Source organism: Mirounga leonina, unplaced genomic scaffold (genome assembly GCF_011800145.1).
Source record: "Mirounga leonina isolate KUSES-001 unplaced genomic scaffold, KU_Mleo_1.0 Mir_180, whole genome shotgun sequence".
Lineage (NCBI taxonomy): Eukaryota > Metazoa > Chordata > Mammalia > Carnivora > Phocidae > Mirounga > Mirounga leonina.
In genome coordinates this window covers 426397-454224 of record NW_023270469.1, presented here as the reverse complement: position 1 = coordinate 454224, position 27828 = coordinate 426397, and the positions used below count along the sequence as shown (strand labels likewise).

General features: G+C 55.0%; 1 protein-coding gene and 1 long non-coding RNA gene across 2 annotated transcripts in view; one reads left to right on the top strand and one right to left on the bottom strand.

The window, feature by feature from the left end:
• SPG7 (SPG7 matrix AAA peptidase subunit, paraplegin) overlaps positions 1-22572 on the top strand; it is a 29370-nt gene extending 6798 nt beyond the window's left edge. The window contains exons 4-17 of the mRNA XM_035024582.1: positions 2448-2689; positions 4806-4945; positions 5957-6059; positions 7908-8033; positions 8353-8515; positions 8840-9013; positions 14380-14504; positions 15119-15221; positions 15983-16093; positions 17638-17753; positions 19712-19868; positions 20286-20452; positions 21000-21077; positions 22194-22572. Of these exons, the coding sequence (XP_034880473.1) occupies positions 2448-2689; positions 4806-4945; positions 5957-6059; positions 7908-8033; positions 8353-8515; positions 8840-9013; positions 14380-14504; positions 15119-15221; positions 15983-16093; positions 17638-17753; positions 19712-19868; positions 20286-20452; positions 21000-21077; positions 22194-22394 (2006 nt within the window). The 3' untranslated portion in view covers positions 22395-22572. The remainder of the gene's footprint in view (positions 1-2447; positions 2690-4805; positions 4946-5956; positions 6060-7907; positions 8034-8352; positions 8516-8839; positions 9014-14379; positions 14505-15118; positions 15222-15982; positions 16094-17637; positions 17754-19711; positions 19869-20285; positions 20453-20999; positions 21078-22193) is intronic.
• LOC118023452 lies at positions 385-27788 on the bottom strand. Its single transcript, XR_004682802.1, has 5 exons — positions 27613-27788; positions 17590-17660; positions 17010-17147; positions 12579-15025; positions 385-463 (listed from the first exon to the last, which is right to left on the bottom strand). It is a non-coding gene; the product is annotated as an uncharacterized LOC118023452 (long non-coding RNA).
• Between the last annotated feature and the right edge of the window lie 40 nt (positions 27789-27828).

The following is a 27828-nucleotide window of genomic DNA, read 5'->3' as shown; positions in this document are numbered from 1 at the left end:
CATATCTGGGGCACCCGGCTGACTCCGTCGCTGGAATATATGACTCTTGATCTCAGGGTTGTGGGTTCGAGCCCCACGTTGGGTGTAGAGCTGACTTAAAGAAATGAAATCTTTTTTAAAATAAATAAATAAATAAATGAAACCAAGCCGTATCTTTTAAAAATCGTAGACCTGCTTCACATTCTGCAAGCAGACACGCATGAGTTACAGAGTTGCTGCGAGCCCTTCTCCAGGAGAGGTGTGCTGTGTGGCGGTCAGAGCAGTGAGGAAAGGCCATGTCGCCACGCGGCCTGGGCCCAAATTTGTACATCCTCCCAGTGGCTTGTGTGCCACAGCCACCGGCCAAGAGCATGGGGGTGCACGCGCCATTTGAGGGTCTCCAGTCGGTCACACGAGCTTCTGCTGGTGGAGCGTCCCATTTGCCAAGTGTGATGACTACCACCATTGTTAATGAGAACACATACTGGGGGCAAAATAGAAAATTAAATGAAATACATGGTTTCTAAATAATTACTCACCTGAGAACATGAATTTGCTTTCCAAGGGCGCCTGGGTGGCTCAGTCGTTAAGCGTCTGCCTTCGGCTCAGGTCATGATCCCAGGGTCCTGGGATTGAGTTCCGCATCAGGCTCCCTGCTCCACGGGGAGCCTGCTTCTCCCTCTCCCACTCCTCCTGCTTGTGTTCCTGCTCTTCGCTCTCTCTCTCTCTCCGTCAAATAAATAAATAAAATCTTCAAAAAAAAAAAAATTTGCTTTCCAAGACAAGGGTACCTTTATTTTGTTGCCACTTGTGACTATGAGCTTTAAATATTAAATTTGCTATTACTGTCTATTCTCAGATAAGGTAACATCTGAAATGTGCTTTCATGTTTTCAGAATGATTGCTGACACAGCCTTCTCTGTAAGATTCATTTTGTGTTTTTTTTTAAGATTTTATTTATTAGAGAGAGAGAGAGAGCATGAGAGGGGAGGGGCAGGCAGAGAGAGAAGCAGACTCCCCGCTGAGCGGGGAGCCCGATGCGGGGCTCGATCCCAGGACCCCGGGATCAGAACCTGAGCCGAAGGCAGACGCTCAATGAGTGAGCCACCCAGGCGCCCTCATTTTGTGTTTTTAAGCTGATTTAAAATGCCTTTCAGGGGCGCCTCCCACTCCCCCTGCTTGTGTGCTTGCTCGCTCTCCCTCTCTCTGTCAAATAAATAAATTAAAAGTCTTAAAAAAAAAAAAATGCCTTTCAGTTCCTCTAAACGGATGGCCAGAGAGGAGGGTTGTGTGTCTGTGGACGGTCCGCCTACAAGCAGAGCAGAGGGAAGTGGGTGGACACGGAGGTCCAGTTGCGCTCTTGTCCCTGGAGAAAGGACCACACGTACACGTGCAGCTTGGGCTGAGCCCCGTGCCTGTGCGGGGCCCTCCCTGCTCTCCCCCCGAGTGGATGCCGTGTCTGTGCAGGAGAAGTAAATGGTGGAAGCTTTGGTTGCTCAGATCAGTCGGGGCCATCCTGGGCAGGACTGGAGAAGGACGGTATATGCACTTCTCAAAAGGTGTCATTAATGACGGGCCCGGTAAAGTCTGGATGGAGTGTCGGGAGGATGAGCCGTACCACACAGGTGAGGGCCGCATCATAGTCCAGGCCTTCTGGTGTGGAAATGGAGGTGCCAGATGCTTCTAAGGACTGGCGGGTGGGCCAGCGAGGAGACACAGCGGTGTGGAGACTGCCCTTCGTCCCCAGCAGGGGAGGGGCTTATCTGACCGGCTGGTTTGGGAGAAGACTGTGGCCTGGCCTTGGGCGGCTGTAAGCAGGACTCTCCCGTCTGTGCTGTGGGCCTGAGGGAGGCGACTCCTGCTGTCCTCCCGGTCCTCCCGGCGTGCTTACTCGTCCTTCCCGCCCGGAGCCTCCCCATGGTGGCCTTGCTGGGAGCTGCTTCTCACAGTTCCTTATGCCGTGTGCTAATGGCCTCCCGTGTCACCTCCCAGGTGTTCATGCGCCCCAAGGTCAGGGGCTGAGTCTTGTGTCTTTTCATCCCCCAAGAACTGGGCACGGTGCAGTCTGTATTCTAATAATGTGATTATTTATCTGATGGTTTGGATAAAGAGTTGGTTGCTGGGAACATTCTTGAATTAAGTGGTCCCCCCAAATATGTCCAGGATAGGCGGCTGTTGGGGAGGGGAGGGCAGATGGTGCTAAAAGGTGTTTCTTTGTCATCAGTGAGTTGCACGTGTGCCACATGCATCATGGGTGACCGTACGAGGTCAGGGGTCAAATGTGCCTCTGGGGGAGGGCTTACTGCCAAGATGCAGCACAGGCAGGTGCGGGGAAGCTTCTGACCGTAAAACTGGCTTTGTGCTCTGAGTAGACGCGACCTCGGTGAGTGCAGTGTTGGCGGCCTTGACTGGCGTGTGATGAGTATCTCTCCCGTGTCTGTCGCTCCCCCTGGTCACCCTGCTTGCAGAGGAGAGGAGACGCAAGGAGAGAGAGGACCAGATGTACCGCGAGCGGCTGCGCACCTTGTTTGTCATCGCCGTGATCATGAGCCTGCTGAACGCGCTCAGCACCAGCGGGGGCAGCATTTCCTGGAACGACTTTGTGCACGAGATGCTGGCCAAGGGCGAGGTGCAGCGCGTGCAGGTGGTGCCTGAGAGCGACGTGGTGGAGGTCTACCTGCACCCCGGAGCTGTGGTGTTCGGGCGGCCTGTGAGTGAGGGCGGAGCCCCTTTTCCTTCGTCCCCACTGCCCTGAGCCGAGCTTAATGTGCTTGAATCAGGGACAGGAGCTGGGGGGCCTGCAGCGGCAGCTCTGAGGTCCTGCCCTGTGGGTCTGGTCCTGGCTGCAGGTTAGCACCCAGGGCAGCTTGGGGCAGCTGCTGGTGAGTCGAGGGGATTCCTGGGGGCCCCAGGGCAGGAAACTGTGCGCTCTGTGAGGGTGGCTGAGAGTTGGGGTCGGGCAAGGGCCTGCTCACCTCCCCACCTCAGGTGCCCCCAGGAGGGAGCCCAGCACGCTCACCAGAGGAGGGGTCCGGAGGGTGGGATTTGGTCCCAGGGAGAGGGCTGGGCATTGGGGGTGGGAGGATGGGGGGGTCCCAGAAGCTGACTCTGAATACCTGCTGTGGAAGGAATCACCATCCTCCCCACCCCGTAACCACAGCAGCGGCAGGCCCAGGAGAGGTAGCGACACGAGAATATTTTCCAAAGCACTTCCCCTGAGCCTGTTCCCTGGTCATCTCTAGACTGACGTTAAGAGCTGTTTTATTAGTATTTTACTTTATTTTATTATTATTTTTTTAAGTAGGCTCCACCAGCATGGAGTCCAATGCAGGGCTTGAACTCACGACCCTGAGTTCAAGACCTGAGCTGAGATCAAGAATCGGACGATTAACCCACTAAGCCACCGAGGCGCCCCTTATTAGTACTTTTAATCCAGGGTCCCATCAAGGACCAGGAATTATACTTAGTTGTCATGTTTCTTTAGTCTCCTTTCCATTTTTTGTTAGAGGTTTGGGTGGTGGAGACACTGGACCAGGTAAAATGCTGGGAGACAGGTGTCCAGTGTGGACACACTCTGCTCATGGGGAGCACAGGTGGACTCCTGGGCATAGCACTGGGCCCCTCATGATAGCATCAGGGGTGCACCGCAGCCCCTGCCCGGGTTCTGGATTGGGCTGAGTGCCAAGCACTGTTTACAGCTGGTTGTTGGTTTACAAGAGCTTGTAATTTAGTTGGGGTGATAGGTTCCTCCTGGTCCTGCGTATTGCGTGAGCTGGGTGACCTTGCAGAAGCCCAGGCGGTCAGAGATGTGGGAGTTGAATTGGTGTCTGGAATCGCATTTTGCTTTTGGCTTCCGGCAGAGAAAGAAGGTCATTGCCACGTGTTTGCAGTCTGTTCACCTGGCTGGGCAGGTGTTTGAGTGACAGAGGCGTGGATGAAGTCCAGATCAGACATCCGGGGTCTGTTAGGTTAATCCAGCAACTGAGGCCCCTGGGCATTCCAACGCAGATGACGATCAGTGTGTCATGGCTGGTGGGTGCCCCCAGCTGCCTCTCGCATCTGGCCCTGTGACCCCGTGACATGCAGCCTGGCCAGCCGCTCATTCCACACAGAATCTTCTGAGCCTCTCAGCGCCAGGGGAGAGTCTGGTCGCTCCATGTAGATTCCACAGTGCGTTTAGAAGCTGTGCTTGGAACAGCTTCATTCTAGAAAGCATTTGGACCAGGCCCTTAGGAGAATGATGTGGGACTGGCAGGATGCCGTCCAGGTTGGTGGAGATCAGGATGGCCCCTTGGTGGGTGGCTCGGGTCAGCTCACAGAGCAGGGATTTGGGGGCCCAGCGTGGACTTCCGGCTTGCTCTGGAGCCTCCTCTCAGGGAAGCCTGTACCCGTGGAGGACATTCCACCTGCGCACAATCCCTGAGCCTCTTCTCTACCCGGGAGGGGTTTACTGAGAAGAGAGAAATCCACTTAGCTGAGTTTCACATTCAGCCAGTGGTGAAGCACCAGACCTGTGTTCTTGCCTTAGTGAGTTGCCTGCCTCCCGGCAAATAGCTCGTGTCTGTCGTCTCTGTGCTCTGCACGCACAGCTGAGGCTGGGTGGTGAGTTTGAAGCCTAAAGCACACCCTCTGTTTTCTTAAATGTCCCTGTTAGTGAAAACAGAGCAAGCACACGTATGGAAAGTGTGTTGCAGTCGGGATCTGGACGTGGTTTCTGAATGGCAGGTGAAGTTCAGCTTCTGGAGCACTGTGGGGTGTGGGTGCTGGGTCTCGCGGCTGTCCTCAGCCCGCGTGTCACCTGCACCGCGTCTGCTCTCTGCCCCCAGCGGCTGGCCTTGATGTACCGGATGCAGGTGGCAAACATCGACAGGTTTGAGGAGAAGCTCCGAGCTGCTGAAGACGCCCTGAATATTGAAGGCAAGGACAGGATCCCGGTTTCCTATAAGCGGACAGGATTCTTTGGAAAGTATGTTGGTCATTTTTTGGCTCCTGAACTAAACCAGGCTTGGCTTTGTAATGTGATAACAAACCACCAACATCTCACATTGGCCTTGCCTCCAGTAAAGCTGCCCCCGTGTGGGAGGGTAAGTAGGAGTGCGAGCCGGTGACCACGCGTGGGGACGGGCATCGTGGGCCTGTTGGAGCGTCTTTCACTTTCCTTACTTGTTGGTTCAGTACGTTGTGGGGCTGCCGTCTTGTACAGATGGGAAAATGGAACAGAAAGGGCAGAAGCAGGGACGTCCAGTAGAAGTTCTTGCTTCCTTGTGGCAGGTGGAAATGGGGACCCTGTGGGACCTGCATCTCCTTAGCGGGAGCACATTAACTCACAGAGTCCTGGGGGGCTTCACGGCACACACGTGTGTAGAGAGGTTCACTCGTGGACACGTGCCCACACTGAGAAGACGCAGGATGCCAGTGACGGCAGGCACTCCTGAGAGGTGGCCGTTCTCTTGAGGGTGCAGGGCCTCCAAGGCCGAGGGGCTGTCGGCAATGGCGGGAGGTACGGCTGGAGCCCTGGGGTTTACTCTGTACCGCTGTGCTCCCTTGCTGAGCAGGGAGCCCTATGCGGGGCTCCACCCCAGGACCCCGGGATCATGACCTGAGCCGAAGGCAGATGCCTAACGACTGAGCACCCAGGTGCCCGATGGCCTACTTTTGAAAACAAAATATATCACACATGAAAATCTGTTCTTTCGGGCATTATCAAGAGGCTCTCGATGACCCGGTCAGTGCGCGGTGTCCGCGGTCTGGCTTTGCACTGTGGTGAGCCGCTGTATCGGGCCTTTACACGCTCCATGGGACAGCCTGGGGAAGGTCACAGGACGAGAGGTGGACGAGGAAACCCATTTCCACAACCATCCACTCTGCACACTGGGCTCAGAGTGGGGGTTGCTCTTGTCATCTGTGGAGGGTCCATGGCCCCTGACGTGAGGCGTGTGCATACTGCCTGCCCGTAACTGCCCCTCTCTCCTGCTAGTGCCCTCTACGCCTTGGGGATGACCGCAGTGGGCCTGGCCATCCTGTGGTACGTGTTCCGTCTGGCTGGAATGACAGGAAGGGAAGGAGGACTCAGTGCTTTTGTAAGTTATGAACATCCCATCTCATTGAACCCGTGGTCTAGGGTTTGTGCTCGTGCTCGCGGAACACGCTTCACGTAAATCACAGTGAATGTTCACCTGTCACAGAGGCCAGCCTGGAGTCATGGCCCGGGCGGCTCCTCTTTCTTTCTGCTTAGCCCCTATCCCCCGACTCTCTCCCTGACTCGTGGGGCAGCTGAGCCAAGCAGGTGTGTAGGCCAATTTATTCTGCAGTTTTCAGGAGCTGGGCATGACTTACTTTTTTGTTTCTCCTACTAGCTAAGACACTGAGAAATTTTTGAAGGTTGTCTTTATGTTTTTATTTTATTTTTATTTTTTTAAAGATTTTTTTTTTTTAAGTAATTTCTGCACGCAATGGAGGGCTTGAACTCAAGACCCCCAGATGAAGCGTCACATGCTCTACCGACTGAGGCAGCCAGGTGCCCCAAACCTTAATACAATTTAAAAGCATTCTCCTGGGGCGCCTGGCTGGCTCCGTCAAAAGAACATGTAGTGCTTGATTTCAGGGTCTTGAGTTTGGGCCCCGAGTTGGATGTAAAGATTACTTAAAAAAAAAAAAAAAATTCTCCTGTTGTGGTGACCTTCATTGTAACATGAACTTTCCCTCCCTGGCAGGTTGCATATGGCCAGTTAGCCCATCAGCAGAGGAGCTGGGGAGGGGCCCAGGGCCTGCTTGGAGCAGGTCTGCAGAGGGTACCTTCTGGTCACCTCCCTGGGAACCGAGACATATTTCCACTGAGACCAGGATCGTGTTCCTGTCTTTAGCTAAAGACTCATACCCTTTTAACGGTGTCTCATTGTGGGGCTATGTTGTGTTTTACTCAGCCAGTTTCACCAGTCTTGCATATTTGGGGCTGTTTATTTATTTATTTAAAAAAAAATTTTTTTTAAGATTTTATTTAATTATTTGACAGAGAGCGAGCACAAGGAGGGGGAGCTGTAGGCTCCCCGCTGAGCAGGGAGTCCTATTCGGGGCTCGATCCCAGGACTCTGAGGTCATGACCTGAGCCGAAGGCAGACGCTTCACCAACTGAGCCACCAGGAGCCCCTATAGTCACTTTTTTTTTTTAAGATTTTATTTTGAGAGAGAGAGCATGAGCTGAGGGAGAGGCAGAAGCAGACTCCCCGCTGAATGGGGAGCCTGATGTGGGACTTGATCCTGGGACCCTCCCTGAGATCACGACCTCAGCCGAAGGCAGACGCTTAACCAACTGAGCCACCCTGGCATCTCAGGGGCTGTTTATTTTCCCTGCGGTATTTATATAGTACTGTGATAAACCTAATGCACGTGTGTCTTTGGAGTGCCTGACTGCCTGGTGTGCCTCCTGAGGCCGAATTTAGCTCATTTGCACCCCTCACCGAGAGCTTTATCTTGCCTGATTGCTCTCCAGAAATTTACCAGCTAACATTTCTACCAAACCTTCCTAGAGCTGAGTGTTATTACATTACCTTTATAATCAGAGAGTTCCACACTAGTAGGAAAAATCACATGGAAAAATACAGTTTTTGTGCAATAGATATTAAATTACCTCGTTTGGGTGGGGGGTGGTTTATGTTGTTTTTTTTTAAAGGCAAATTGCTAGACGCTAGATGATTTTCTTACTGTTAGCGATGCACAATAAACATTTCCCCTTGGCTGCCTGGAAGGTGACTTTGGGTCCCATCTGTCTGAATATGTGGAGAGGGTGTGGGAGATGAGAGCCGGGCCGAGGGGAGCTGGGGCCCCTGGGACACGAAGCCCCCTTGCGCTTGCAGACCCAACCTGCGGGTGCTAACCTTCCCTGTTGTGCTAGGAGTCACAGCACCCTGCCCTTTGTTTTTTCTGCCCAGAATCAGCTTAAAATGGCCCGTTTCACAATTGTGGATGGCAAGATGGGGAAAGGAGTCAGCTTCAAAGATGTAGCAGGAATGCACGAAGCCAAACTGGAAGTCAAAGAGTTTGTGGATTATCTGAAGGTGGGTGCGCGAGCCAAGCAGGAGGCAAGACGCGAGCGCCCTCCTTGAGGGAGGGACTGCCCCAGTCAGGCGTGTGCCGTATCTGCTAAACCAGCAGGCTGAGTGCATAGCCCTGAGCCAGTAGTAGGGCCGAGAGCCCGCTGCTGGCCTTACCCCGGGCCATCTGGGACACCTGGTCACTGCCGGAGCTCTCTGCTTTTCCCAAACCACATGAACCACAGCTGATTCGTGACAGTGCAGGATCTCCACGTGAGTCCTCTTTTGGAAATTCTCTGTCAAACACCTGTGACTACTGTGCTATGATCTGTTGCTTTTCCAGAGCCCAGAGCGCTTCCTTCAGCTTGGCGCCAAAGTCCCAAAAGGTGCACTCTTGCTCGGGCCCCCCGGCTGTGGGAAGACACTTCTGGCCAAGGCGGTGGCAACAGAAGCCCAGGTGCCATTCTTGGCGATGGCCGGTCCGGAGTTCGTGGAGGTCATTGGAGGTTGGTATTGCCTGGGGGCTGTGGACAAGTTTGCCCAACCACCTGTGCAGGGCCCTTCCTCAGGTGGCCGGATAGACGGGGACCTGGGGGGACAGGGAAGGACACGTGAAACCCGTGTTACTGGCCATGTTTGTGGAGGGAACTTGGTAGTGGTGTTCTTTTGAGGCTGCTTCCATGTGTGGCCTGGGGAGTCCAGGAGGGTGAGCGTCCACCAGGGTGGCTCTGAGACCTCGGCATCCTCAGTGGGCAGCTCTGGTCCCCAGCACAAGAGTTGGGCTCGTCTCCCATTGTCGGTCCAACTCCGGGTCCCCTGTGTCACCTCAGGCCTTGGCGCTGCCCGCGTGCGGAGCCTCTTCAAGGAAGCCCGGGCCCGGGCCCCCTGCATCGTCTACATTGACGAGATCGACGCCGTGGGCAAGAAGCGCTCCACCACCATGTCTGGCTTCTCCAACACGGAGGAAGAGCAGACGCTCAACCAGCTTCTGGTGGAAATGGACGGTGGGTGCCCCACACCCCCAGTCTGCTCCTGGGCGGGGAAGGGTTTCTTCTTGAGACCCACTTTCTGGATAGACCACGTGGCTGATGTGTGTTGTTCCGGAACCTTGCCCTGATGCTCGCTGGCATTTCATTTTCCTGCAGTGACTGGTCTGCGTTTCTGCACCGTAGCACCTGCCAGAGGTGTGAGTGTGCCCAGCACTCCCCAGCAGGTAGCAACGAGACAAAGCCAGTTGCAGAGGTACTTGTCACCTTGAGCCACTCAAGAAACACAGGTCTTAATTGTAAAGAGTCAAGGTAATAGTAGAAAAGACGTAAAAAAACCTGGGAGCACAAAGGGCAGGGCAGGTCATGACACTGTTCCCAGTCTTGGGTAAACCCAGGGGATTGTGCTGTCTCTGCCGCCCAGTGCAGTAAAGGGACTTGGGGCGCCTGGCTGCCTCCGTCGGGGGAGCATGCGGCTCGTGATCTCAGGGTTGTGAGTGACATGGGGAATGGTTTTTTTCTTTTTTTAAGATTTTATTTATTTTAGGGCGCCTTGGTGGCTCAGTTGGTTAAGCGACTGCCTTCGGCTCAGGTCATGATCCCGGAGTCCTGGGATCAAGCCCCACATCGGGCTCCCCCTTCTCTGTGGGGAGCCTGCTTCTCTCTCTGCCTCTGCCTGCCACTCCCCCTGCTTGTGCTCATTCTCTCTCTCTGTCAAATAAATAAATAAAATCTTTAAAAAAAAAAAAGATTTTATTTATTTTAGAGAGCTAGAGAGCATGAATGGGGGTGGGGGGGGGAGTGAGAGAATCTCCAGCAGACTCCAAGCTGGGGGCGGAGCCTGATGTGGGGCTCGATCTCACGACCCTGAGATCACAACCTGACCTGAAACCAAGAGTCGGCCGCTCAACCGACTGAGCCAGCCAGGTGCCCGTTAACATACGTAACATTTATCATTTTAACCACTTATAAGTGTCCACTTCTGTGATGTTAAGTACGTTCTCATTGTGCATCCACCACCACTGTCCGTCTCTAGAACCTTCTCTTCCCTGACTGGAACTCTGTCCCCTTTAAACACTGACTCCCCGGCCCCTGGCAGCCCTGCTGTCTCCACAGGCCTGTCATGGTGAACAGCATGGACGCCCCTCAGCCCTGGTGCTGGGGTTTGCATTGGCGTGGCTGTGGGCGGCAAGGCGAGGCCTTTCCTCAAACGCTGATGTGCAGTCAGATGCACTGATGAATTTTGTAAGCCCTGCAAGCTCTACAGATGAAAAACCAAAGTGTCCTGTCTAACCAGTCTGCAGTAAAGGCTGTGTTATTAGGCCGTAAGGAGAAGAGCGAGCATGTGGAGCTGCCCCGCAGACCCTTGTGTCCCATCTCTGACCCTGCTGCCTGGCACCATTTGCTCCAGGACTGTTTTCAAGAGCAAGTTTCCAGGGAAGGAAGCTTCCACGGACTCCATGTCCTTGGAAACGTGAGTAGAGTGAGGCCCCGGTTCTGAACGCAGCTGTCGAGAAACCGTCACAGGGGGGCCTCCAGGAGGGCCTTCCAGGCCAGATGGCAGGAAGCCCCCAACCCCTCACGCCGCTTCTGAGGGCAGGCAGTGTGCCGTTATTGCATGGTTTTGCCGTTACCCTCGGGAGTCTCCCAATGCCCAAGAAACCACACTCAGTGCTCCTCCTTTGAACAGCCTTCCACGACCCCTTAATGCTGTGCCACCTTTGCTCAGTGTGGCTCTAGTGATCTTGGGGTCCTGCAGAGATCCGGAAGGTCCCCTCGGGTTCTGGTCACGAGGTCTCACGGCTTGGCCTGTGGGTGCCCGAGCCTGAGGTCCATCCGCCCGCTGAGACCTGGGACCATGTGTTTGATGAGCCTCTGCTATCAGAAGTACCAGATTTTAATGATGGCGTCTGGTTGTCTCTTTAAAAGGATGGCCAGCCTCTGCGCTATGGAGGGGAGAAGGGAGAGCAGGCTATCAGAAGTCCTCAGGTGACTCACTGGCTGTCCAGGCTTCAAGTGTCCTCAAGTTCGTGTCTGTCCTTCAGCTCCTGCAGACAGCAGTTCGCGCGCGGGCATTCAGGCTCCTGGACGGGAGGGATGCCGTGGGGTTCACGATGGCCCCTGTTCATTCATCCAAGCTCTGGGTTTTTGACACCGTCGGTGTGTGACCTCACCTGCAACTCTCTGGCCTTCTGTGTGCAACCGTGTGTCATTCCAGGTGATGTGAAGGCACTCAAGACTCCCACACGACTCCCTCTCTGAACGTGGAGGCCATGGGAAATAGCGTCTCTCCTGCTTATGTTGGTTGTTTGCACTTGAAGACTGAGCCCACCAGGAAGCATTTACTAAATGGCATCTTCCTCTGAGCCATAGCGCTCTGTGCTGCCATGAATGGGGTGCTTCCGCCCAGCACTTGCTTCTGCCCCTGACCCCCAGGCCCCCAGACTGAAGGCCCTTGTTGGGCTGGGCCTGCAGAGAACAGGTCCCTTTGTGTGCGGACACAGCCGGGCATTCTCAGCCCTTCAGATGCATCTGAGGAGTCTCTGTTAGTCCTTGGGGAAGGGCAGTGCCGCTTCATTGAAGTGCGGGGCACAGAGCAGACGCTGTGCCAGTCGTGGGAAAAGCTCACTGGAAAGAGAAACCCCCCACTCGCGGGTCAGGACGAGGCTGCACTACGAGACGGCCAGGCCCCATGGGATGGGCACCTGTGCGGAGCGCTGGGGTCCCACCAGGCCACTTACCGGTGGACAGTCACCTTTCTACATCTTTAATAGCACCAAGTGCCCCTTGCGGTGGATGCCTTCACCTGAGCCTCTGTGTTAAGCAAGAGCCTGTGGGGGTCATGAGCTCCAGCCTCACACGGAGTCATTAGAAAGTCCTAGCTCCCATCCACGTGGCCTTTTCCATTTTAATCTGTGATCTGTTTTAAGTTACTTTTGCAAAGATGGGAGGGCTTGGTCATGGCTCCTTTTTATGCCTGTGGATGTCCAGGTCTCCAGCTCTGTTTGTTGAAAAGGCTGTTGCTTCCTCCACTGAATGGCTTTTGGGCCTCTGCCAGCGCTTGGCTGGGCGTGTCTGAGAGTCTCTGGGCCCCCAGTCTGCCGCGCTGGCCGACGAGTCTGCCCCTCCGCCACAGCACTCGGCCCTCCTCGGGCAGCAGTCTTGGAGGAAGGTGGGCTGGCTCCTTGCGCTTGGTTCCCTCAGCTGAAACTCTTGCGGTGGTTGTGCTTTGCTTTCTCCTATAATTTTTAGAACAAGCTTGTCCACATCTCCCAAAAGATATTGCTGAGTTTTTGAAAGGAACACACACATCACAGGAGAGCCAGGAGGAAGCATGGTGGCAGCACCAGATGCTGGTGAGTGCGCAGAGAGGTCGGACCCAGGTCCCCGTGTGAACCTTGATGAGCCTAATGTCAATAAAGCAGCCAGGGAGGCGTGAGCGGACACGCTGCTGGTGGGAGTGTCCAGTGGGGCAGCCTCTCTGGGAGACAAAACCACACACACACACACCTCCTGTCTGACCCAGCTCTAGCACTCCTGCGTGCTTATCCTAGAGAAAAGTTTACCCAAGACCTTCCCTTACCTGTGGGAGCTGAAGACTGGAAGCAGCCCGCATGTCCACCAGCGCATGCAGCTTGTAAACTCGGTGTTTCCTTGTCCGGGAAAGAAATGAACTTCTCACACTGACCTGTCTGGATGGGTCTCGGGATCGTGGCTCCATGTCGTACAGTGCCATTCACATGAGATCATCAGAGACAGAGTGGACCGCTCGCTGTTCTCCCACAGTCATTTTCGGCGTCGGTGACTCAGCCTTGGCCTGGGAAGGAGGTCATTTCGGAAGTCTGAGCAGGGAGTCCCAGCAGGTCCCCCGACCAGGGCTCTGGCTCCCCGCCTTGTCCGAGGAGCGGAGCTGCGTCTGTCCCAGGGCCCTCCCTCCAGTCAGCCCTCCTGTGTCAGAGTGACGTCTCCTAAAACCACGGTGCAGGCAAATGCAGCATGGGGTCAGAAGTGTTGCCCCTGCTGGGTGGGGCCTGCTTTTGCTTCCGGGTTACTTCAGAAGTCACGGTTATCACGAGCCATAGTCTCCGCTCGACACATGAATGGGACCGGACTCATCACGGTGTCCTGGCTTATCGCATTCCAGCAAGAACACACACAGGAGTGTTCCAAGGACTTCCTTGGGAGTGGGGTGTGGTTTGGGTGTCCTGGTGGCTGCTGCTCGGTGACTCGGGTGTCAGGTCCTTGGTGAGGAAGTGCCCCCCCACCCCTGGCCCGTGCGCTCAGCCAGGCCCCTCACTGCCGTCACAGGGTCCTGGGGTGGGGTTACTGACAGTCTGCTGGGAGGTGCCCCACACACTCTCAGGGCCTAATTCTCGAACACTTCTTTTAAATATCACTTAACACTTCACAGGTAGTTTTAAGTTGTACTTGTCAATGTCTGCTTATTAGGGATTTTTTTCATTAGCAAAAGATAGATCATGGTATTTTTGTTTGTTTAATTAAGTGGGCTCCACGCCCAACGTGGGGCTTTGAACTCAAGACCCTGAGATCAAGAGTTGCACGCTCCATCGACCCAGCCAGCCAGGTGCCCCTGAAATCTTTAATTTTTAAACTTTGTGTCTGGACCTTATCACACATACATAAGTGCAGAGAGAGATGTGCAGTAACCCTCCATGTCGCAGGCCAGCCCCGTTCCATCCACACCTCCTCCCATCCTCTTCCTGGGTGGGTGATTTTAAAGCCAGCCTAAAGTTCTGAATCTTACATGCTTTGGACGTATTTGTTTACGTTCAGAGAAACACCACCATCTCACTGTAACACGTACTCTGAAAATACATATATGACCCTCTGATGCCCAGTCAGGCCCAGATCACCCAGTTGCTTCTTGGATGCATTTCTGCAGGTGTTACTTTTTCCAGATTAGGGTCCAGTCTAAGTTCTCACGAAGATCTGGGCCACCAGTGGTACTTTTTGCACTTTTAAATTCCTGTGAGAAACCTGGAGCCTCCAAACCCAGGCCACAGACCAGTGTTCAGAAATGTCCACTTTGGCCCACGTCTTTGCACCAAAGGAGCGTGGATACGGTGCCCCTCGCTCCCCGGGTCTGCTGGGCAGTTACTGAGGAGAATTGCAATCCCCCCAGGATGCTGTCTGGATGGCCGTGCAGGCCCCCCCAACAACCATCTGTGGTTCTGCATCTGGGGTGGCAGCCTCGGGAAGACCGGCGAATCCTTGCTCTCATGGGGAGCTTGATCCTGGGTCAGTCCACATCTCCTCATTCAGAGCGCCGTGTGTGTTCCTGTCTCACGGACCCCAGTGGGAAATCAGTCCCACCCTGTGTCCTGAGCGGCGAGCTCTACCTGAACAGCTGTCTTCCCCTCCAGGAATGGGCACCACCGACCATGTCATTGTCCTGGCATCTACCAACCGAGCTGACATCTTGGACAACGCTCTGCTGAGGCCTGGCCGACTGGATCGACACGTCTTCATTGACCTTCCCACGCTGCAGGTCAGTGCGGCCGGGGGCTGGCTGTCGTCTGTCTGACTTGTCTTTGGCTTACGGCTCTGGTGTGGCTTTGCAGCTTGTTTCATTCACCCATAGTTTTTCTCTTTATCCATAAACATTGGGGCTGAGTTTTATAAGAATCTTGGGAGAGCCTCAGAATTCTCGTCCTGACCCCCTCGAGTCTGTAGGTCTCTGAGCCCCACCAGCATCCTCGGTGCCCCAAGGCAGCAGGAACCAGCAAGCAGTGATGGGTGGGGAAAGGGCTCAGAGCGTGTGCGTAATGGTTCCCGTTCCCGTGCCCCAGCCAGCAGTCCTCCTGGGTCTGACACTCAGACCATTACTGCTCTTCAGAAGCAGAGCGGGGCTCCCCTCTGACGCTGCACTCCAGAGCAGCTTTCCATTGTTCTGACTCAGGGGTCTAGGAAACTGAGAATGTATATGAACCAGATGGTCTACAAAATAAGCCTTATGTGCATGATGCGCTTCATTGTTTCCTTTTTCAACCTTCCATTTTTGAAATGCTGCTGTAGGTCGGGAGACAAAGAAAGGGATCTAACAGCCCATGGTTCCTGTCTGCGGGGCAGGAGTGAGCCCACACTTGGGTCCTTTCTCTGCAGGAAAGGCGGGAGATTTTTGAGCAGCACCTGAAGAGCCTGAAGCTGACCCAGGCCAGCAGCTTTTACTCACAGCGTCTGGCAGAGCTCACGCCGGGGTTCAGCGGTATGGAAGCTGGTTCCTGCTAGTACTGAGGGTGCAGGCCACCCCCCGGTGCTCTACACCCCCTGCTCTGGGCCCCATGGTCAGCACAGCCGGGGCGGGAGTGAGGTCGTGCACAGAGAGCTCGTAGAGGAGAAAAGAGCCACGCTACACTTTGCTTTTCCTGCGTGAGTGGCGCCAGACCCGACTGGTTCTGCTGCGGCATGCAGGGCGCACTGTGCCTGTGCCCCCATGGGCGCTCCGGGCACTTCCGCCCGCGGGACTCTGCACATTGGCCCTTCAGTGCCTCTCCACGCTCGGGCTGTGTACCACTGCTCCCTGCAAGGCAATGCCATCCGAGGCCTCGTGGCTGTCCGAGTGCACCACGGCCCTCCTCACGGTTTGTTCTCATTGAGCAGAGACAGGTCACAAATCAAGATATTTTCTGTATGGCTCTCATTTTAAAGGGTAATATAAACAAAATCCCTTTTACTATAATTTCTTCCCTTTGGATTCTTCTTTAATGCCCTTAACTAGAATTGCATGGGTACTGGAGCGTGAATTCCCAGGGAGAATGAGACGGCAGGTGGTGCTGAGCATGCCGATGGGCCCTGAGCAGGAAAGAGCTTGGAGGTGGCGGGAGGTGGGACCACACAAGGCTGTGCTCCGGGTCTGTTAGTGGCGTGAGTGGCTTCAGCATAGGACAGAAGCGCCTTCTGCGTGCTCTCAGCCTCTTGCCCACGCCCCCCTCCCCCGCCCCCCTCTCACCCCTACTATGCGGACAGGTGCTGACATCGCCAACATCTGTAACGAGGCCGCGCTGCACGCCGCACGGGAAGGGCACACGTCCGTCCACACGTTTAACTTCGAGTACGCTGTGGAACGGGTCATTGCTGGTACGAGGGGCATGTTCTCAGCAGGGCTGGATCCCCGAAAGCACCCAGACAGAAGAGGGGGTGGAGGGAGCCAGGTCAGGCTGACACGTGACAGAAGTGATCAGTGAAGAATTACTGGACAAGAGAACTATAAGGAAAGTGTTTCTATTTTTGTAAGTCGGGTTGTTCCAATGTGTCTGACTTCTCCTTAGTTTAAAATACCAGGCATATGCTGAAGAGCAGACACTCTCTTCAGGTAAAAACACAAGGATCTCGCACACGCAAGTGTGAGTGGCGCTCAGCCCCTCAGCTGTCAATGGTGCCTCGGAGCAGACCACACAGGGCACCATCCACGTTGTGGGGTCCCGGCCGCCGCTGCTGGGGGACAGAGGGTCTCCTAAGAGCTACGCTCTGCTGCCTGGCCCGTCTCTGCTCTGGGTAGCAACAGGAGGGGTCTTGGCGGCGGGGCGGGGAGGGGGGCCTTCCAGCAGAGCTCAACGGTGGCTACTCAAAGTGGGGTCCCTGGGTTTCTGTCAGGAGAGTGGGATTGAAACTGAGAGTCTCCAGAAGTTTCCACGGCCCCACGTGTCTTGTCCTTGTGAGCAGTGTTCAGTCCAAGACACTGAGAGTTTTTTAAAGAGGGAAACTGTTCATTCCCATGGAAGTGTGAGAAGCACCGGCCTTGTGTGTGGGTGGGGAGCGTCTGCAAGGGGCTCATCCCTGTCACTCCCGGCTGAGCTAAAATCTGGTACAGATGCCACCAGGTGTCCAGGCTGCAGCTTAGGAGTCTGTGTGGACAGAAGGATCGAAAGTGGCTGTTTCGTACTACAAACTTGGCTTCATATAAGCCACTCTGTTTATGTGGAAGTTGATAAACTCACACTGATAGGGTCAAAGCGAGAAAGACGGAAGTGCTGCCCATGCTGGTGCGGCCTACCTGAGCTAGAGCACTCGGGTTCACGTACAGCCCATCCCGCAGCCTGTGGCCTCCGGTCCAGATGCTCAGAACCAGCGTTGCAGTAGACGGAGATGGATGACCCTCGAAGCACACAGCCAGACCCAGAGCTGGTCCAGGCTGTATAAAACGGGAACACAGGAAGGTGTGGGGACCCTGGGCTGCGGAGAGAAGCCTCCCCAGTAGCTCAGACGAGATAGATGGACTAGAATCTCAAGGTGGGAAGCGGTCAGCTAGCAAGGGTCTGCAGCTTCCAGCAAGTCCGGGGGAAGAGCCTCTGCGAAGCCTGGACCTGGGTGGGGACCCCATCTAATCACAGCGGCCCTGTGCCCTGTGGGCTCCTGAGGGTGGGCACTCGTAAAGCCTGCAGGAGCTGGTCTACTCTCCCTGGCATTCACAGAAGTAGAAACAAACAGGGACCGTCCAGCATCTCTCCCCTCACGAGGAACAGTTTGGGGTGCTGGCTTGGGGCGGAGGCACAGGAGGTGAATGTCAGGCACCATACTGCTTTGATGGCACGGGGTGCAGCTCTGTGAGGCCAAGGGAGTCCCGGCACACTTACCTAGGATCACCTGTGTGCCCAAACTCAAATCCTTGTGCATCCTTCCAGGGACTGCCAAAAAGAGCAAGATCCTGTCAAAGGAAGAACAGAAGGTGGTTGCGTTTCATGAGTCGGGCCATGCCCTGGTCGGCTGGTTGCTGGAGCATACCGAGGCCGTCATGAAGGTAGGGTGTCTGCGTCGGGTGGGTCTGGGGTCTCGGTGGCTGTAAGCCCAACTCACCCTTGAACAAAGCTGACTTTGGAAGCACCGTGTGTGGGGTTTTTTTGTTTTTTTTTGTTTTTTTAAGATTTTATTTATTTATTTGACAGAGGGACACAGCGAGAGAGGGAACACAAGCAGGGGGAGTGGGAGAGGGAGAAGCAGGCTCCCCGTGGAGCAGGGAGCCCAATGCGGGGCTCGATCCCAGGACCCTGGGATCATGACCTGAGCCGAAGGCAGACGCTTAACGACTAAGCCACCCAGGCGCCCTGCACTGTGTGTGTTTTTACTTGAAGAGAAAGCGCAGTGTGAGCTGGACATGGGCACAGGGCAGGAGGTGATGGTGCGGGATCCCCTCATCCTCAGAAGCAAAGGACAGGAGGTCTTAAGTGGGCTCTAGTTTTGGGATGTGACCATTGCAGTCACACAATAACTTGGGGTCTCTTTCTGCCATCTACACAGTTACTCTCGGAATTAAGAATTGCCGTGTTTACTGAAAGTGTTGATGTGGTGACCCCTAACCTTAAAAATCAGTGAGTTTGGTTCACATTAAAAAAATACCACTCTTGGAGGCATTTGTGATTTGACGAAAATTTATTAGGATCCGCTGCTAACATCAGAACAACTCCCCGAGAATGTGGGTGCAGATTTTACGGTGCCTTCCACACAGACCTGACGCACGGCCCGGAGAAGAGCCGCGCATGTGCTCTGGTCCCACAGTGCGGGGAGGGGGCCACAGCACCGCTCGTCCCTGACACCAGCAGTGGGACGTGGCAGTCACCAGCCTGGCACGTTGGCATTTACGCCCTTCTTTTCAGAAGGGTTCGTTACAGCCATGTAGACAGTCTGCCGGTGTCTGACAATGCCTGTTGATCAGGCCAGCTCCTCTTACACTCAGCGGCAGGCAGGGAGTCCAGTGTCTGGTGACAGACGGGGGGATGCCGCCATCACTGATGATCTGGGCCAGGCCGAGGGTGAGGAAGGCAGGGTTCAAGGTAGGTACTTTAATGCAGTAGCTCAAAAACTAAAAAATTAATGCAGAAAAATCCCAAATGAAGTAAATATAACTTAAAACTTGCTGTTCTTAGAATTTTCACTGCATGTAATGTCTAAAAGATACATCTGTTGGGGGCGTCTGGGTGGCTCAGTCGTTAAGCATCTGCCTTCGGCTCAGGTCATGATCACAGAGTCCTGGGATCGAGCCCCACATCGGGCTCTCTGCTCCGCGGGAGGCCTGCTTCTCCCTCTGCCTGCCACTTGCCCTGCTTGTGCTCTCTCTCTCTCTCTCTGTCAAATAAATAAATAAAATATTTAAAAAATAAAATAAAAAATACATCTGTCGTAATGAGACCCCCACCCCCACCCCCCGGCCCTGAGGCTGGCTACTCAGGGGAAGGTGGTGAAGTCCCAGCTACTGATATGGTCATTCTTTACAGCCGTTTACATTGTAATTTGCCTCAGTGTTGGATTTAAGTTTCCTCTTCAAATTTTCCGGGCACTAGGAGCTGGTCATCCTGCTGCCCGGGGCCCCACTGGCTGCTCATGCGGCAGGTCCTGCTCTGCTGCACGCCCCCCCCCCGCCCCCCCGCCATGTGTGCATCTGCCGTTGGGCTGCTGGGGGGGGCAGAGCGGCAAGGATAGTCTCCACTGTCCTTGGTGTCCCCAAGCCGGCGTCTCCGCGGGTTCGTGTGGTGCCCATCTGTGCCATTGTGCTTTACTTCATGTACCCGTTGGGGTGCCCAACCGCGTGTGAGCTGTCCTTCTTCAGTGACAGGGTTCTCCTTTGCTATAAAAATGGGGCCAGTACAGATTTGCTCTAACTGCTTTGAAAGCCTCCCATTAAAGATCCGTCACACCTTCCCCCCCCTTCATCTTTAAAGTGCGAATCCTGCCCGCTCACTCGGGCCGCGTGACACTCTGCAGGTCTCCATTGCGCCACGGACAAATGCAGCACTGGGCTTTGCTCAGATGCTTCCGAGAGACCAGCACCTCTTCACCAAGGAGCAGCTGTTTGAGCGCATGTGCATGGCCTTGGGCGGCCGCGTGTCCGAAAGCATCTCCTTCAACAAAGTCACTTCTGGTGAGAAGCCAGCCCGTGCGGGTCCTGGAGTTCTCCAAGTGCTTTCACACCCACTGTCTCCTGCGTGGGGGTGGGAGGGCGAATCTGAGGGAGGAATTTGAATAGTGGGACAGTTTCAGTCAGCGTTCTCAAGCTGTCACTTCACTGGGATGTCCAGAGAGGAAGTCGAGACGTTCCTCACTTGTTCCCAGTGACACTGAGGTTCAGTGTTGACAGCTATGCTGGAGCAGAGTGGGACATGGGCTGGAGAGTGCCAGGGGAGCGAACCCACATGTGCATCCCAGGTAGTAACTCAGAGTCGTAAGACAGGATACACTTGTCTCCTGGGTCCTTTGCCTGTGCCGGGGGTGGGGGAAGGGCGTGCCCTGACTTGGCCCTTCCAGGAAAGAAACCTCTTTCTTGACCCCCACACTCCAGGGGCTCAGGACGACCTGAGGAAGGTCACACGCATAGCCTATTCCATGGTGAAGCAGTTTGGGATGGCGCCAAGCATCGGGCCCGTCTCCTTTCCCGAGGCGCAGGAGGGCCTCACGGGCATTGGACGGCGCCCCTTCAGCCAGGGCCTGCAGCAGATGATGGACCACGTGAGTCTGCACCGCTTGCTCGGCATGGGCTGCATCCATACTGCGATGGGGTTAGGGCATGGGTCTCTCTTGGGTGCTGGCGCCGTGCCCTCTGCCACACCGAGCAGAGTGCGCTGTCGTGGGGTCCTCATCAAAGGCGTTCCAATCCTGACACTGAGTGAGTGTCTGTTCTTGGGTGAGGACTTGTGTGGCTTCTGGTGAAACTGTCCGTGACGTGACACTAGGAAGGAAACAGAAGAGACGCCCCAGTGATACCGCGGTGCCCCATGGTCGCTGCACCTGCAGGACACGCTGCGTGCTCCACGGGAGACGGGGCCAGGGCGGGTGCACGTGGGAGGGGGCCTCGGGCCCGGAGGACAGAGCTGAGGGGCACTCCCAGGGCACAGGGTAGGGGCAGCCGAGCTCTCCTGGCCATGATGAGAGAAAAGCTGCGTTCCTGTCCCTGCGGCTCCTTTGTGAGCTCTGGCGCCAGGATCTGGCTACACAGGACGTGGTGAGTGTGGTGGGCCACCCTGCGCATGACCCAGCTGCTCTCTTCCGTTGGCAGGAAGCGAAGCTGCTGGTGGCAAAGGCCTACAGGCACACGGAGAAGGTGCTGCAGGAAAACCTGGACAAGCTGCAGGCGGTGAGGTTCTGGGCGCCAGGCCTGTCCCTGCAGAGTCGTCACTACACGCTCCTCATGGGAGTCCTCCCGGCACACACAGCCGCAGAGAACGTGTCCGCTGCGTGCTCCACCCAGCTCAGCTGAAACCTCCCATTTCTCATACCTCCTCCTCAGCTTCTTCCTGTGAACACGTCAAGCCAGTCCCTTGAAGCAGGCAGAAGAACGTAGTACTAAGTGTGTGGTCGGCCTCACTTACTCTTTCCCAGCTCTTAAGTTTTTCCTACAGTTTTTATTTTTTAAGTAATCTCTGTGCCAAACGTGGGGCTCAAACTCTCATCCCCGACATCAAGAGCTGCAGGTTCAGGAGCACCCGGGTGGCTCTGTCGGTTACACGTCTGACTTGATTTCGGCTCAGGTCCTGATCTCATGCATGCTGTGTCCTCAGAGGGTTGCTCCCAGACGAGCAGCACCTGCCTCCCCAGGGCGTGTGTGAGCAGTGCAGGGACTGAGCCAGAATCGGCTGTTAACAAGGCCCGAGTGCCACACGTGTGCAGGACTCAGGCTCCCTGTGCAGGGGCCCAGGACGTCCCGCCTCTGCCCTGTTGGTGGGTCACAGGGCTGAGCAACATACCAGACCTGGCCTGCGGACAAAGCGGCCGCGCCCATCAAGGGTACTTGGGACTTAGTTCCTTGTGTCCGAGACTGAGCCGTCAGGACGGGCTGCTGGTGCAGCGCGCGCACACAGTCCATTCAGCATGTTCTCCACGACCACATCTAGAGAGGCTGAGGCTCCCTTCCCACACCAGCTCCCTTGTCCCTACAGTCCAGCCTCCCCTCGCTCCCCCACGTGCAGACACACACACCTTGTTTGGTATAGGGAGTTGAAGTTGCCCCAGAAAACAGACTTGGAAGGGAAGCAGAAAAATTAATGAGGCTGGCAGCTGGGAGAACATCTCCAAGGTCGAGACAGGGAGGGATTCTTTACTTGAGCTGCCTGCTTACGCTGCTTCCCTGGGAAAGCGGCCTGCCCGGGGCATCCTGCTCACAGACACCCCCTCTCTCCTGGGTGCTCCGCTCTCAAAAGGCCCTTCTGTGTCCTTGTCTGGGGCTCACACACTGCCCTGTTTGTTCCCTCAGCTGGCGAATGCCCTGTTGGAGAAGGAAGTGATAAACTACGAGGATATCGAGGCCCTCATCGGTCCACCACCTCACGGGCCCAAGAAGATGATCGCTCCTCAGAGGTGGAGTGACGCAGAGAGGGAGAAGCAAGACGTGGGGGAGGAGGAGGCACCTCAGCAGCCCCCACTTCAAGGGGAGGAGCCGTCTTGGCCCAAGTAGTTAGACCTCCTTGATTGTGCCTTGGGATGTGGCGTTCCTGCCGGACGCAGGAGGGGAACACCTTACTCAAACCCACTGAGATTTGTACCTCCTCGTAGCCCTCACTGGTCTCTGAAAGGCTTCTGAGATCTATTTACTGACTTCCCTCCCTCTGAGTAGTAAATGTCCCTGCAGACGATTTAGCTCTGGTTTGTAGATCATTTTCCCCGTGGGGAGGGTTATCCGTGCTGGGTGCAGGTGTGCATGTGGATCTCAAGCTCCCAGGTTGGTGACGCTGTCGTTTTGTGGGCGCTGAGAGATCCAGGGGCAGCGCAGCATCCGGGCCCCAAGCAGCTTGTTGCCTGGCGCGTGTGCAGGGGCTGTCTTCAGCTCCTCTGACTTCGTCGGAGTGCTTGACAGCATCTGCGGTGAAAGGCCCCCCTGAGCTGCCTGCTGCCATCCTCCCTCGCTGGGCCCCGTCCCTGTGCTCACGCACCCACGGGGTCAGCGCTGGGGACAGCAGTGGGCTCTAGAGCATGAAAACACTGCCACCTACTGCTGTATGGATGCGAGCACGACAGCCTCTCCTCGCGGGTCTGGCCTCCGCGTGCGGGTGGGGAGGGGACAGACATCCTGAGACCTGCTGCGGTACTTTCTAGGCAATTCTGTGGGCGGAAAGTCCATCTTTGCACCACACGACCAGCTGTAACCCAACAAAGGGTCATGTGTTTCGGTTTATAATTTCAGCCACATGATAACCGGTTGAAGAGCCCCTTTTGTAGGAATCTGGGGTAAAGGCTGTAGGACACCCCCTCACTGCAGCAAGTGGGGTGCACTCGGCTCCTTGTCCCCAGGGGTGTGCAGCACGCACTCAGGTGCGAGCACCTGCTGCTCTCATTGCTTCTGCCTTCCCTGCAGTGGCACTTCCTGACAGAATGGGGTGTTCTGCTGCCCGTCCCACAGTCAATGGCAGCATGTGGGCAGGTACAGGTCACACCTGAGGGAGGGCAGCTCCGACAGCACACTCGTGCTTTGACCCCAGTTCCCCAAATTCGTTTCCAAAGATGGGCATGTGGTTAGGAGGGCTCTGGTCTCTGTGCCCAGGGCGGCACCCTCGGTACCCTAACAGTGGATGTGGTCAAGCTCATCCCCGCTGTACTTGACCATTAAAGTGGCCTTTGCTGTGTGCCAGAAGATACTTAGGAATCGAATGTAAATGGCATGGAAAGTGGCCCCCTCACCCTAGTGGAGACCAGTGCAGCCTGTCTCCCTAGCACTCATAGATGTGAGCAGGCTCACAGCCACACCGGGAGGGAATCTCTCTGTGCTGACAGGTAGAAGCCAGGTGTTTGCCAACTTTGGTCCTCCAACTGGTCCTGAGTGATGTCACCTCCAGGTCATCAGATATCTAGTACTCAAGAAGAGTGCCAGAAGTTCTACCTCCCCCGCTACCTCCTCATGGACTGAGCCTGCCTCTCACCTCCCATAAGGAGCCTTCTCCAACTGCACGTGGGTCCCTGAGCAGCCAGACCACACTGGGCAGCCTGTGTGCTCAACGCTGGAGCTGCAGCCCTGACCCTCTGCCCTCCCCCTGGCACAGCCTGTATAACACGGCCTGACTGTAGCTTCTGGAACACACTGAGAAAGACACATTTTTGTTAGTAATCTCTACACCACCCCAACGTGGGGCTCGAACTCACGGCCTGGAGATCAAAAGTCACATGCTCTCCTGACTGAGCCACCGGGCGCCCCGAGAAAGACAAATGCCTTTTTAAGTAAACACGTATATTTAACGCAATCATCCTCAGAAGACAGGAAAGTACTAAGAGAAATTAACATATGTTCCTAAATAATACAAACTGTTCTCCACTGTAATGTATACTCATCAACAAACACTTATGATTGTTTTGTTATGCTCATTCAAGGCTTATTTTTTGTTTTGGTATAAATGATGCACATCATATTAGTTTCAGGTGTACAATACAACGATGCAACATTCGTGCCTATTGCAGAATGATCACAATAGGCCTAGTTAACACCTGTCGTCATGCAGGTATTTTCTACGGTGAGAACTTTTAAGATCGTACTCTAAGCAACTTTTAAATAAAACATTCATGATTATAATTCTAATATTCTTCCTGTCGCCTTTCACTGACCGCAAGCGTTCCTTCAGGTTAGGGATCTCTGAGTTAGCCTACAGTTGATCTTTGTGTAGGCCACAATTCTGGACAGCTGAGATGCTGGAGAGTTGGGGTTCTGTGATTAAGCAGCAAACATTATCCTGTCCTAGCTGTTACTGGGCTACTGCTTTTCCTAACTCAACATATTTATATGCCATATTAATACGACATAGCATGCTAGTTTTTGCATAGTGTTCTGAGATATATCTTTTAGCCCCAAAAAACACGATAAAATCACTTTGCTGCTATGATACTAATTTAAGAACTCAAGGTGTATGTCTGAGAGGGCTCCACACACTACTGCTGAATGTTTAAGTGGGATTTCTTTGACGCCAACACCCACGGCATCGGTGGGAGGACACCAGTCAGGTACAGGTACTGAACGAGCAGGCTCTGCTGTGAGGAATGGGCTCAGTCTTGCAAGGAAATTCTGGGAAGCTGTCCTGAGCTCCTCCCACACCTTCAGGGATGTCCACCCAGGAATCGCTGGCCACCTTGAGTGCAGTTCCCAGGGGTATTAGCAAGCTCTTTCAGTGGCCCTTACAGGCCAAAGTTGGGGACAAAAGCCTGGAGCAGAGCCGTGGCTGTGGAATTCTGTGCCCAGGACAGGGCCTGTCCCTATAGCTACTGATTTCTAAAATGCTTGAGCCAGCCAAGTCTTTGTATCAGAAGGACTCCTGCTTAATAGTTGACAACAACGTTCACTCTTCTTTTCCAACAAGAAAGCCGAGCCCGTCCCCAGCAGGATTTCACATCAGAACCAGTTTCACCGGGCGCCTGGGTGGCTCAGTCGGTTAAGCGGCTGCCTTCGGCTCGGCTCATGATCCCGGGGTCCTGGGATCGAGTCTCTCATCGGGCTCCCCGCTCTGCGGGGAGCCTGCTTCTCCCTCTCCCTCTGCCTACTTGTGTTCTCTATCTCTCTGTCAAATAAATAAATAAAATCTTAAAAAAAAAAAAAAAAGAACCAGTTTCACCTCAATATTCTGCACACTTTCCAAAGGAAGTAAGTGTGTGGAGTATTCAAGCATGGGATACTGGAATCTGCAATCTGGCATGGTGTGTGCTGGAGACCAAGATTTTTGAATTACAACTTCACTTTCTTACCACTAACTTGATTTCTGAGCAGTGTTTCTATTTTCAGACCTCTGTCCCCCAACCAGTGACCCACGGCCACATCTCAACTATGAGCGGCTGGAGCGCAGGTGGAGATGTGGGTCGGGGCAGATGGAACTGCATGAGTCTGGGAGTCTGTCCAGAAAGAGAAATTGCAGGTAGGGACAGGAATGTGTTGGAGATTAGTAAGAGCAATGATCCACTGAAAGGGGTCTGAGAAAGACATGGGAGGTGAGGCTACCATTTGATAGATCGTATTCAAAGAAATACGGCATGGGCCAAGGCAAGTGTTTATTCAACAAGTGTTTTCTCCGGCATCGCTCTGCTGCAGTTACGTTGCCACAACAGAGTGTGGGTTCAAGCTCCAGTGCCACTCAAAAAAAGTGAAATGAGATGGGGGAGAGTCCGTCTCAAGGCTTCTGTGAGCACTGAATGAGGGACCATCCGCTCTCTTCCATGCTCCTCTCCTGCACCCCTTTGCCACAGCGGCTCCTAATACATCACACGGAAGCAGAGCCGTGGGTGGTTCTCATCCCGTGCCGGGCGCTGTGCTGTGTTCCGTGGCCTGAACACAGCCAGTCGTCCCACTTCACAGAAGGGAAAAGTTAAATAATGGGCCCAACGCCTCGAAACTAGTACAAACGTAGAACCCAAGCCAACCGCACAGCCTCTTTCTTAGTGACTGGTCACTGACCCTCCAGTTTAGCCCATCTGCGTTCACGAAAGTGGCAGAGACCAAAGAGATTTTAAACTTCCCCTTCACTTCACAGACACATACGCTTCCAAGTTTGTGAGAGGTGCTTTCGCTAACCGCCTTGCATTTGCTAACACCTGCCGCTAAAGCAGGCCTGATCTAGTCCTTGTTTCCTCACTGAGCAGGTATTTATTTATTTTTTTATTATTTTTTTTAAAGATTTTATTTATTTATTTGACAGAGAGAAAGACAGCCAGAGAGGGAACACAGGCAGCGGGAGTGGGAGAGGGAGAAGCAGGCTCCCCGCCGAGCAGGGAGCCCGATGCGATGCGGGGCTCGCTCCCAGGACCCCGGGATCATGACCGGAGCCGAAGGCGGACGCTTAACGACTGAGCCACCCAGGCGCCCTGAGCAGGTACTTATTAAAGGCAGGGCCAGGGCTGGAACTCTGCACGTAGGCTCAGTGCGTCCGAACAGACCGCAAGGGCCCCATAGATGACACACGTTCTGCGTCCCTGGCCCAACCCGGTAATCCCTCAGTGCATCCCAACCCGATCTTTCTAACACCAAGGGCGTCTCAACGGGGAAAAACGCTTTATCAGCAGCACACAAGCCCCCAAACGTCCCACTCAGTGTCACGAAATTCTTCGAATGTTCGGTCTTATGAGGAGCCCGGCGCTCGGGGCGAGGGTGGAAAGAAGGGCTCCTGGGGCGGAAAGGCGGTTTCCTAGACGCGCCCTGGAGAAGAGGAGACGCGCGGGGCTCGGGGCACGGAGGTCCACCCGGCAACTCGGCATCGCTCAGGACGCTCGTCTCGTGCAGGCGGCCGTCTGCGGCCGACCCCGCATTCGGCGCAGCCGCCCGACCTCGGGGGTCCGCCAAGTAGAGGCGGCTGCGCGGCGCCGCGTGAAAACGCATGTGAAGAACTCTGCCCCTGAGAGAAAGGGCTCGGCACGGGTCAGTTCCGTGTAAAGAAAGCAGCGCAAGGGGCGCCTGGGTGGCTCCGGCGGTTGAGCGTCCGCCTTCGGCTCAGGTCGTGGTCCCGGGGACCTGGGATCGAGCCCCGGCCCGGGCTCCCTGCTCGGCGGGAGCCTGCTTCTCCCTCTGCCGCTGCCGCTAGTGCGCGCGCGCTCTCCCTCTTCAAATAAATAAATAAATACGTTTTTTGAAGAGACGAGTACAAATGTTCGAAAAAGACGGAAAGCGCAAAGACCGGAACGCGGACGCGACGTTCCAGGGCTGGGGCACGTACCGAGTCCCGCGACGCGCGGACGCCGGAAAGACGGCACTTGCAGCGCCGCCGCTCTCCTCGGGCCTGGCCGTTCCTCTTCCAGAGCCGCGGGGTCCCTCAGCCGCCCGCCGTGGGCCCAGCACGGCTCCGCTTCCAGAGCGCCGCGGGCGGGAGGCGCCATGTTCGCCCAGGGCCGGGAGGGCGTGCACGTCACTTCCGCGACCCCCGGCTCTGATT